General features: G+C 38.9%; 2 protein-coding genes across 2 annotated transcripts; both read left to right on the top strand.

Annotated features, from left to right (window-relative positions):
• The first annotated feature begins 278 nt into the window (after nucleotides 1-278).
• Nucleotides 279-1,782, top strand: LOC145011887 (uncharacterized). Its single transcript, XM_078970632.1, has 6 exons — nucleotides 279-601; nucleotides 847-895; nucleotides 972-1,074; nucleotides 1,153-1,323; nucleotides 1,400-1,472; nucleotides 1,560-1,782. Exons 1-6 carry the CDS (start codon nucleotides 476-478, stop codon nucleotides 1,632-1,634), a joined length of 597 nt encoding a protein of 198 aa, XP_078826758.1. The 5' UTR covers nucleotides 279-475; the 3' UTR covers nucleotides 1,635-1,782.
• A 520-nt stretch (nucleotides 1,783-2,302) lies between these two features.
• LOC145011886 (superoxide dismutase [Mn], mitochondrial-like) lies at nucleotides 2,303-3,811 on the top strand. The gene is made up of 6 exons (XM_078970631.1): nucleotides 2,303-2,655; nucleotides 2,878-2,924; nucleotides 3,012-3,137; nucleotides 3,224-3,280; nucleotides 3,369-3,446; nucleotides 3,541-3,811. Exons 1-6 carry the CDS (start codon nucleotides 2,370-2,372, stop codon nucleotides 3,631-3,633), a joined length of 687 nt encoding a protein of 228 aa, XP_078826757.1. The 5' UTR covers nucleotides 2,303-2,369; the 3' UTR covers nucleotides 3,634-3,811.
• Nucleotides 3,812-11,631: the final 7,820 nt, after the last annotated feature.

The raw sequence follows: 11,631 nt of genomic DNA on the forward strand, positions 1-11,631 counted from the left end.
CCATGGTGGGAGAGAAAAATTACACCGTGTTTACCTACGCAATCGGTTGGTGCTAGTGGAATGGTTTTTTAAAAAGGCAAATAATAATTTGTTACCTTTTAATAAGGTTTTTTTAGTTGGAGGATGATTTTTTAACATTTTAAAAAATTAGTTACCTTTTTATAATATTTAAATGTTGTACACTTTGCTAAGTTTCTGACTTTTTGGGGTTTGACCAATGAATTTTCTTACAATTGGACTATTTCTTTTAAATGTTGTACACTTCGATAAGTTTTTGACCATTGATTTTTTCTTTCCATTTGTGTACTTAAGATTTTCATGGCGACGATAAAATCCCTGATCATTAATCCATAGATTCATTTTCAGATATACACCGCCGGAATCTCGAATCAGCGCTTCCATTGCTTTTCCAACAGTTGTCGAAAGATTATTCTCCTTCCTGCAAGGAAGCAGTGCAATTAGAGCTACATCGAATATGTCTACCAATGGAGGCGACGCTGAGAAAAGGATGGTTCACTTCAATCTGTCTCCCACGAGGGTCCTGAAGATTCAGAAAGGAGATATCACTCGTTGGTTCATCGATGGCTCCTACGACGCTATTGTATGTATATAGGATTGTGTTAATTGCTTCATCTACTTGAATATGAAATCGATGATATTGTTCATGGTAATACATATAGAAATAATTGTGGCTATCTAATCATCGGTACCTTTAGAATTAAAACCTTAAGTTTTTCTTTGATCGTCTCCTTCCGTGGTGATCTAATTATCTAAATTTAGCTATTGTCAAAGCAATGGCAACCTGTTTTCAAGCGTTTCTTCTGTGATTTATAACATTATGCACAGGTTAATCCTACAGACGAGGGAATGCTTGGTGGTGGTGGTGCTGATGCAGGTGATTCTCTTCCAAATCCAATACACCGAATCCATTTTCCATAACGTTTTTAACAAATTTTGTTTAACTTTGATAGCTATACATCGAGCTGCTGGCCCAGAGCTTCGAACAGCATGTTATGGTGCTGGTGAAGTTCGCCCTGGAATACGTTGCCCAATTGGAGCAGCAAGAATGACTCCGTAAGTTCTCAAGATCTAGACTCCATTATTGATATTTACTTTGTATTTCTTGAACTCATGATTGAGGAATTCACACAGAGGGTTTAAATTGCCTGCATATCGTGTAATCCACACTGTTGGTCCTGTTTATAATGAAGATGAGAATCCTGCAGCTACCTTGCGTTATGCATACAGGAACTGTTTGCGTTATGTAAGTGGGAACAGTCTTAAATATGTTGCATTTCCTGCCATATCATGTGGTGCCAATGGGTGAGTTCAGTAAATTGCTACTTCTTTTATAAGGATAACAGTTATAAGCTCACAGAAAGTGTAATTACCATTTCAGATATCCTTTTGAAGAAGCTGCAACTGTGGCCATATCTACAATTAGAGACTACCCCATTGATCGCCTTAAAGAGGTACTTTCGTTGTGATGTTGATTAAACAGAATGGTTTCCAATATTTGCTTATATCTGTTAAAGAACGTGATTATGATCTGTTTGTAGATTCACTTTGTGCTATATTCCGATGATATCTACAATGTTTGGGTGAAGAAAGCTGAAGAATTACTGAAAAACTAGCACATTTGGCTTTAGAAGCGTGTACTATATACTGGAGATTGTATCATAGATCCGTATTTTCTGTTTATGCTTTTAATATTCTGGTTTGTTACTTAATGTAATTATTAAATAGTTTGAACTTATTATTATCAAACAATATTTCATTTTATATATTTGTTTTCTTGATCTGATTTTTATGGTGGTGCCTGAAAACATTTAAGACATGATTTTTGAAATGGTAAAAATAGCAATATACTTTCTATTTTTCCTATAATAACATGTACTTTGTTTCTTCTTATCACACTACTGTATTTTTGATTATTTCCTATAATAACATAATGCTATCATAAAACGAAATATAAATATAATGTTGTAATAAAAAATATTAGAAAGTGCAATCTTATTTCATGTATTTAGCTCTTTTGGAAAAACAAAGTTTACTTGAAGGAGTCTTGGTAACAACAATAACAACATTACCCCTATTTCATATATAACATTCTTTTTGACTAAAAGTTTGAATTAATTATTCTTACGAAATCTATAAAATGATTCGGTAAATAAAAAGCCAAACTTTCATTATGTTATCGACAGAGTTGAATCAACGAAGGACGAAATTTTAAGTAGTGGCAAAACGCTAAGGTGCAAGAGAAGAATTGCTTGATACTATAAGGACTTGTTTGTAAGTAAGAGAATTCTCGATCAAAGACAGCACCGACACCGCTACGCCATTTCTTCCCAAATTGATTTGCTGAACACATGGCTCTACGAACCCTCGCGACTGGTAAAACCCTAGGTGCGATATCCAGGTTTCAGCAACATGTGCGTGGATTGCAGACGTTCACGCTTCCCGATCTTTCCTACGATTATGGCGCACTGGAGCCGGCGATTAGCGGAGATATCATGCAGCTCCATCACCAGAAACACCACCAGACTTACATAACCAACTACAATAAAGCTATCGAGCAGCTCGACGATGCTATCACCAAGGGAGATGCTTCAACTGCTGTCAAATTGCAGAGCGCTATTAAGTTCAATGGCGGAGGTTAAACACTATCATTTCCAATCTTATCGATTTCAGTGTTTTTGGTTGAATACTTGCTAGAAGCGTTATGTATCTTACATTCCATCGGAAATTTCCCCTTCAAGTCCTAAATAGGTTAAAGTGAAACAACTGAACAACATATATAGGACAAATTTGATGCTAGGAGGATAATGATATTCATATAACCACATATATCTAATCTACCTTTATGTCTCTGAGCAGGTCATGTAAATCACTCAATTTTTTGGAAGAATCTCGCTCCCACCAGTGTTAGTTTCTTCTTCTGATAATATGATAATTCTGACTTCCGAGCACTATAATTTGACCAAAACTGAAACCCTAAAACCTTATTGCAGGAAGGAGGTGGCGAGCCACCACATGGTTCTTTGGGCTCGGCTATCAACCAGAGCTTTAGCTCTGTGGAAAAATTGATTGCTAAAATGAATGCAGAAGGTGCTGCTGTGCAAGGTTCTGGATGGGTGGTATGTTCCTTAATCTTTTATTTGTCATTTTGGTTTTTTCTTTCAACTATTTTTTGTTATTTTAAACTTATGATATATTTTGGCAGTGGCTTGCTGTTGACAAAGAGTTGAAGAGGCTTGTGGTTGAAACCACATCAAATCAGGTAAGCTATCACTAGTTTTATTCGAACAAATTAGTATCCCTATTAAACTTCAGAAATCAAATTGTTGAAATATGAATCTCTGTTGTAGGACCCACTGGTTACAAAAGGTCCAAGTTTGGTTCCTTTGATTGGCATAGATGTTTGGGAGCATGCATACTACTTACAGGTGATTAAACAAATTTCATGTTTGTGTATCCTAAATCAAGGTATACAAATTGTACATGTTTCAACTTATGTATGTGTTTTTGTACAATTTGCAGTATAAAAATGTCAGGCCCGATTACTTAAAGAACATCTGGAAGGTGATAAACTGGAAATATGCAAGTGAAATATATGAGAAAGAGTGCTCTTAAAGGAGTTGCAGGTTTGTTAAGATTTTGAAGGATGCAATAAAGAAACCCTATTTTACCCTTGGGATATGAACATACTGTGTATGAAACCCGTTTTCCTGTTACAAAATAGTTGCATAGTTCATACATGTTGCAACAAATAATTCGTTTACATTTACAGTTGTTGCTATGTTTCTTGTTATTTGATATCTCTCTTGAGTTTTCATTTTTACCCCTTTTTAGACATTATGTCTAATGATTCAGTCATCTTTAAAGGATTTGAATTCACCAACTCAGTTAAGCTGTTGCTTTTCAACAACACACCTAATAAATAATAAATAACCACTTGGTCATATACTTGTATTTGGCAATGCTATACAACGTAACAAGTTAAATGAATAATCAATTACAACTGATTAAATTGGAAATGAATAATCAATTGCAACAGATTAAATAGTAAATAAATAATCAATCACAAATAAATAATTAATTGTTTTAAGGATTTGCGAAGACCCACAAAAATATCCACAAGCCCACACAGCCACAACTATTAAAATTTGATGAATGCAAATCCACGAAAATAGCTACAAGCTCACAACGATTAGCTTTGACAAAGCCCAAAACACATATCATGTTTGTGAAGTCTAAAATTATGTTTGGCGTGCTAGTCGAAAGTCAAGCCACTTTTAAGTCAGGTACTAGCTTATAAAGAATAACATTTGGTGAAAGTCAAGCCACTTTTAAGACAGGTATTAGCTTATAAAGAATAACATTTGATAAAAAACTATCTGATTAGCCAGCTTAGCATGGAGGGGGAGGCAAAGAAGGCTTAGATCCATCCACGCGGTTTTAGGTGGGTTAGAACTTACAAGGGGAAGGGAAAAAAAAAAAACTAAAATTCTTCCATTTTATTTATTTTCCATTTGAATTAAGACACAATTAATTATTTATAATCATCTTCCATTTCATTTCTCTTTTTGCCCTTCCATTCATTAAAAAAACTCGACAACAAGTTAGTCAAATGACAACAAAACTTGCAAAATAAGAAAACCATCAAGTGACAAGTGACCACCTGACACCACCTTTAAGACGTTGGACATTGCTGATGGTGCCCCACCGACCGTGACGATTAAGATGCAAAAACGCCACCCCTTCTCTCTCGTTTTTTTTTTTTGGAAAATCATGGAAGCATAGATATTTTCGTTAGAATAAAGATATATTTTTGATTAATTGTTGTATCCTTTAAAAATTTCATGTTTGGACACGTGCCTTTTTCTGAATACAAATTCGTGTTTGTAAGTCTTCTTGCGGATTGATTCTTGTAATACATATATTTCAATTTCGTTTGTTTCGGTTACTATTAAGTCTTGTTGATTATATACTTCTATCATAGCAATAGTTAATGTCAATATAGAAGTATTATAGATGAGTTTTGCAGTGCAGGTATGCCTTGGAAAATGTGATAGGAACTGGGATGAATATAGCTTGATCAACTATATTTGTCCGAGAGCCGGCTATCGTGTGCTAGGGAGTGTCTGCAGGGGACAACAAGTCTAAAAATTACCAAAACCTTTTGAATCAAGAATAGCAATTAAAATACTATAGAAGTATTTAGTAATATCAGTAATTGAACTCAATGCTAAATTTATGTGCTTTAGTTTATAGCAAATTATTAACCCTATTCTCGTATAGTCACGATGACTGGATTCCATCACCCTGAAGACCCCTACTACCCCAATCAAGGTAACGGAGGATGGGTGGAAGACGACCCATAAGAGGACGGGGAACCCATAGAGAAGGAAGACTCCGACGGGACTAACTCGGAACCTGAAATAATCAACCCGCCAGCCGTCTGACCTTCTGCTATTAGGATGGGTTTTCAAGGACCAACTCTCGTCTGGGGAAGTCACATCCACCATTGGAGCCAACAACAAGGATTGCATCCTCCCTATGGTATGTGTCGGGATTTGTACGAGGTCAGTGGAGGAAGTTCAGCTGACAGAGCACTCCCGGTAGTTGTAGGCAAACTAGCCAACCAGTCCTACCAATCCGGAGTTCAAGCGAACCGGATTCGCGAACTAAACGTGGAGGTTCAAGGTAACGCTGCTGACATCCGTCGCATGGACATGTTGCAAGAAAATGCTCAACTCCACACCGACACCCTGCAGGAGCAGTTAACTGCAGCTCTCTCGGAGATAAGAGGGATGAGGGAGCAGCAAGCCTGTGACATCCCCATTTTCACAGCCAGAAAATACCGATTTGTTTATGCTTTGTTTTTAAAATCAGAGTAATCGTTTAAAGAAAACAGTTGTGGAATTTGTTCCCAAAACAAAATGTGATAAGAATTTATCAACACATTTCTTTAAAGAAATGTATTTTCATTAAATAACAAAAATCTTGGGATGTCATGTTCTGATACAGACCAAAAGCATAAACAGTATAGACCTTACAACAGTTGTTTATAACTATTGATCTATAATCCAAAATCTATCGTCAAGTCCACCAACTTATACTCTTGTGCCATTACCTATAATGCAAAAGAAAATTGAGTGGGTCAGGCTTGGGGGCTTGGTGAGCATATAGAGTTTTCAACCCACAATAATATAATTATTATATTTAATCGTTAAACAATCAACCCAATTACCCATCCCCATTATCTTCTTTACTCTTAAGGTTTTACCCTAAGAATCAATATCCTTCATTCATTCATTCCTAAGATTTTACCTAAGGAATTGGCACGAAGTCCATTGCTGCAAAAATTTATCTATCAGGTACTAAATCCATAGCTATCAGGAGCTAACTCCATAGTCACCAAGGTTCGCTTAACAGGCACTAACTCCATAGTCTGTCGGAGTTTATCTCGTTTATTGGCAATATTGGTTCCGAGACATCCTCTGGCAATACATATCAATGGGTTTTTAGAGTACACCGGTGAACAAAAAATCCAGAACACCTACAAGTTGCGAGCTTGATAGAGTTCCACAAGACCGTCTAGAATAGTCCGTGGTTGTCATCCCTACTCTGCTGAATGACGGGGGGCATCGTTTGGGTAAAGGTTTCACTCATTTTTCACCTGTCACCCTTATCTCATAATCTATATCATCTTTCGTCTCATCCTCAAACTAATCTTTCCTCACACACCAACTATTTCATCTACCCATGTTCTACCCAACATATTAGTAGATAAAAATATATATTTTTATACATAGTTTAAAACATGTATAGCATTCTCATTCAATACATATTCCAAACAATAGATGAGACGCATACACATAACACGTATTTCATAGAAAATAAATCATATCTATGAGATAGAAGAAAGTGAATATACGATCACACATATAACAACAAAATATACACATAACACGTATTTCGTATAAAATACTTCATAATTATGTGTTAGAAGAAAGTAACTACACACTCACTTGATCAGAAGATGATCAGACAGCACTATGACTTGTAGAAGTAGTATTCTTTGGTAGATCTGGAAGATCTTCACAACAATTGGCTTCCTACGGGCAGAGCTTCTGCTCGGTAATTTTACTTCTCGGGATCTTCGGGGACTCGGGACTTGCTTCGGGGCTCGGGAATGATATCGGGGCTTCGGGATATTTCTTGCCCGAAAATCGGGGCGAAACGGAAGAGAGAGAAGAGAAAATGAGAAAAGGAATCGGCTGCCCTCGCAATCTGTTTATAGAGTGAATTTTATGGGTTCACCTCATGAGTTTCTAATATTCACCTCGTGAGCTACATATGTTCACCTCGTGAGCTACATATGCTCACCTCGTGAACTCGATACGTCATTGCGTTCGTCATGGCCGCTTGCCCTGGAAGATGTCCATCATCTGTTCACCTCGTGAGCCACTAATGCTCACCTCGTGAACTACATATGTTCACCTCGTGAGCTCTGACACAGCCTTAGGGTTCACGCCCCGAACTTCAGAAATTAATAACTTTCGCATACGAGCTCTGTTTTCGACGGTCTTTATATCCACGTGTAGGTAAAAACAAGATCTATAACTTTCATTTAGACTTTATAGGCTAATTTTGACTTTATTTTATTATATTATTTTTAGTAGGCCGGGAGAGGAAAACTCCGTTATAAACTCATAACTCCTTCGTCTGACGTCCGTTTTCGTCTGTCTTTTTACCATTGCACTACCATTGACGAGATCTTTGATTGTCGTTTAGATTGTTTCGGCTAAAAACCACTCGATCTCAAAGTGGAACTTCGGGTTGCATACTACTAAACTGAAACTTAGAAAAATCATAACTTCCTCATACGAAGTTGGATTTGGACGTTTTTTATGTATGCTTTTGGTTTAATGTATTCTACGACTTTAATTTAGATCTCTAAGGCCAAACATCGCTCTAACATAAATTCACTATTTACGTCGCACTGTGTTGTGCCGGTTCTGTCGCGAAATTTCGACAAGTCATAACTTCTTCGTTATAACTCGGAATTCAATGTTCTTTATATGTACGAAATCCTTGTAACATATACTACAACTTAGTTAAGATTATTCATTCTAAATAATATTCTATAATAAAGTCATTTTTGACGCGTCACGTCTCTAAATTGACTAGCCCGGGTCTACGGGCGTTACAAAGCCGCCTTTGACAGGCGTCTTATGGGAGCAAAGCAATCGAACGCGGAGTCAAGCTCGAAGCGTAATCTACGTCGCAAGTAGTACTTGCCAAACTCCCAAATTTTGATATAGGATAGGTATCGGCTAAAAGTCTTACTTTTATTTAACTTTCTTGTAATCAGAGACCTGTAGAAAGGTCAATTTTTCCTAACTTCGAATGTAATCAAAGCATATGTTTAATATATAATGAAATATTACTTTGGGTATTAATCCTTTGCATATCACCCCAATACATGAGTTTATCAATTATTATATAAACTCTAAATATGAATCAAACTCGAAACCTTGTGTTGGCCAACCTAAATCATGAATTATTGAAAATAGCTAACTCTTTAACATTCAGATTTCGATCATCAAAGACTTATGGTCTCTCATTGTTATTTCTTTGGCAAAACAATTCCTCCTCACACATCCGGATGACACAGACCTCGCGCAACACTGCCTCCAACTTATGATCCAACTATGGTGCAGGCTGCCATCACGGCAGCAGTAGCAGCTTCACTTTCACAAATAAACTCTAACGGAGCTGGAGGGTCAGGAAGTAGCACAAATAATCAGAACCATGGCACTGTTCATGGTCACATCAGGGAATGCACCTATAAGGAGTTTTCGAATGCTAAACCTAAAATGTTTAACGACACGAGAGGAGTCATTGCACTGATACAATGGTTCGAGAAGACTGAAACAGTCTTTGAGATCTGCGCATGCCTAGAAACAAGTAAGGTCAAGTTCGCTGCTTGCACCTTTACAGACCGAGCCCTCACCTGGTGGAAAAGCCATGTGAAATCCGCATCTCTCCCAGTCGCCAACACCCTAAACTGGGAAGACTTGAAGGTACTACTACCAGAGGAATATTGCCCAAGGGGTGAGATTCTAAAACTAGAGCATGAGCTCTGGAACGTAAAGATGATCGGAACTGACCTAGTCGCCTACACGGCCAGGTTCAGTGATCTTTCAGCCCTATGCCCGGCCATGGTCAACCCATAACCAAAGAAGGTGGAACGATACATCTGGGGGGTTGTCACCCCAGATTCAGGGGCATGTCTTGGCCTCCAACCCTATCACCTTCAACAGCGCAAAGCGCCTGGCTCAACGTTTAATAGATCACGGAGTCAAACAAAGTACTATCTCGGTCACTGCCGACCCACCAAAAGAGATACAAAATCCAAAGAGGCCTTGGAATAAGAGAATGGGGCAAACTCTACAGGAGAACCCCAAGAAACAACAGGTAGTGACGACTAACGTTGCTACTGTTGCTGCTACCCCTCCACCAACGAGTTCATACAACTGCCAAATGCCGAAGTGCAACAATTGCAACTTTCATCACCGCGGACCTTTACGCGATTTTAAGTGCACCCAGTGTAACAGGAAGGGATGCACTATCTGCTTCTGCAGAGAACCAGCCCAACAAGCCGCTCCAACTACGAATGCCGTAGTAGGTCGCGCCTGCTTCGAGTGCGGAGCTACGGGGGACTTCCGAAAGGACTGCCCGAAGGCAAACAACAGGAATACCGGCTGAAGGGGACAAGTGTTCGCAATAGGCCAGGAGGAAGCCGTTGCAGACCCCACTATTGTTACGAGTACGTTTCTCCTCGATAACTCATATGCATGCATCTTATTTGATAATGGAGCGGAAAGGAGTTTTGTGAGCCATAGTTTTAAAAATCCACTCAAGCAAACCCCTCAATCCTTAAATGAAACCTTTGTATTAGAAATGGCTAATGGGAAAACTGAAGGTGCTAAAGAAATATACTTAAACTGTACCTTAACACTAAACAATAATTTCTTTCCAATCAACCTCATGCCAGTCTCAATAAAAAGCTTCAACGTCATCATAGGCATGGACTGGCAGAGTTCTCATCGTGTGAACATCATGTGTTACGATAAGGTTGTTCACCTTAATCTACCAAATGGCAAAACCATCGTTATCTATGGTGACAAACCCAGTACCACTCTTCGAATCATCTCTTGCATCCAAGCTAAAAAATATCTACGAAAGGAATGCCATGTGTTCTTAGCGCATGTCGTAGATATGAAACGAGAAGTGTCAGACATCAAGAGCGTGCCCGACGTATGTGATTTTCTCGATGTCTTTCCTGAGGTTCTTCCAGGAGTACTACCCATGAGACAAGTCGAATTCAGGATTGACTTAATTCCGGGAGCTACCTCAGTAGCCAAAGCACCGTAGGGTCTAGCCCCAGCGGAGATGCAAGAACTATCCAGCCAACTAAATGAGTTGTTCAGCAAGGGATTCATCAAGCCAAACTTCTTTCATTGGGGAGCACCAGTATTGTTCGTGAAAAAGAAGGACGAATCATTCCGGATGTGTATCGACTACCGAGAACTCAACAAGCTTGCCATCAAGAACTGATATCCCCTACCCCGAATTGATGATTTATTCGATCAACTCCAAGGCACAAATTACTTTTCCAAGATCGATCTAAGATCGGGATATCACCAGCTACGAGTCTTGGAGAGTGATATTCCCAAGACAGCGTTCCGAATGAGATACGGTCACATTGAATTCGTTGTAATGTCGTTCGGACTAACCAACGCTCCTGCCGTGTTCATGGACTTGATGAATCGGGTATGTCGTTCATTCCTAGACAAATTTGTGATTGTATTCATAGATGACATACTCATCTATTCAAATAGTAAAGAAGAGCATGGTCAGCACCTGAGACAAGTCTTAGAAACATTACGAGCTGAGAACCTTTATGCAAAGTTCTCAAAACGCGAGTTTTGGATTAGGAAGGTGGACTTCCTAGGTCACGTAATCAGCGAATAGGGAATCCACGTGGACCCTTCTAAGATCAAGTCTATCAAAAATTGGTCTGCACCGACAACGCTGACCGATATTCACCAACTTCTAGGTCTGGATGGCTACTACCGCAGGTTCATAGAGAACTTCTCCAGTATCGCAAAACCTCTTACCTCCCTAACTCAGAAAGGTGTAGCCTACAACTAGGGAGAGAAACAATATATTGCATTTCAGACCCTGAAACAATCCCTATGTAGTGCACCCATTATGTCTCTTCCAGAAGGGACCGAAGACTTCATAGTTTATTGCGATGCTTCCAATCAAGGGTTGGGTCGTGTGCTAATGCAGCGAGGGAAGGTTATTGCGTACGCCTCACGTCAACTTAAAACGCACGAGGTCAACTACACCACTGACGACCTAGAACATGGAGCCGTCGTTTTCGCTCTAAAGATCTGGAGGCACTACCTATACGGTACAAAGTGCACCGTATTTACATACCACAAGAGCCTTCAACACATATTCGACCAGGAGGAGTTAAATATGAGGCAACAACGTTGGGTGGAGCTACTCAATGACTACAAATGTGAGATTTGTTATCATCCGGGCAAAGCC

The sequence above is a fragment of the Lactuca saligna genome, chromosome 8, assembly GCF_052625555.1.
Source record: "Lactuca saligna cultivar CGN05327 chromosome 8, ASM5262555v1, whole genome shotgun sequence".
Classification (NCBI taxonomy): Eukaryota; Viridiplantae; Streptophyta; class Magnoliopsida; order Asterales; family Asteraceae; genus Lactuca; species Lactuca saligna.

Excerpts from the sequence above, each read along its gene's own strand:
- LOC145011886 (XM_078970631.1), top strand. The coding sequence starts at position 2,370 with ATGGCTCTACGAACCCTCGCGACTGGTAAAACCCTAGGTGCGATATCC. Across the intron at positions 2,656-2,877 it reads TATTAAGTTCAATGGCGGAG|GTCATGTAAATCACTCAATT; the intron begins GTTAAACACTAT and ends GTCTCTGAGCAG. Across the intron at positions 3,138-3,223 it reads TGCAAGGTTCTGGATGGGTG|TGGCTTGCTGTTGACAAAGA; the intron begins GTATGTTCCTTA and ends ATATTTTGGCAG.
- LOC145011887 (XM_078970632.1), top strand. The coding sequence starts at position 476 with ATGTCTACCAATGGAGGCGACGCTGAGAAAAGGATGGTTCACTTCAAT. Across the intron at positions 896-971 it reads TGGTGGTGGTGCTGATGCAG|CTATACATCGAGCTGCTGGC; the intron begins GTGATTCTCTTC and ends TAACTTTGATAG. Across the intron at positions 1,075-1,152 it reads GGAGCAGCAAGAATGACTCC|AGGGTTTAAATTGCCTGCAT; the intron begins GTAAGTTCTCAA and ends GAATTCACACAG.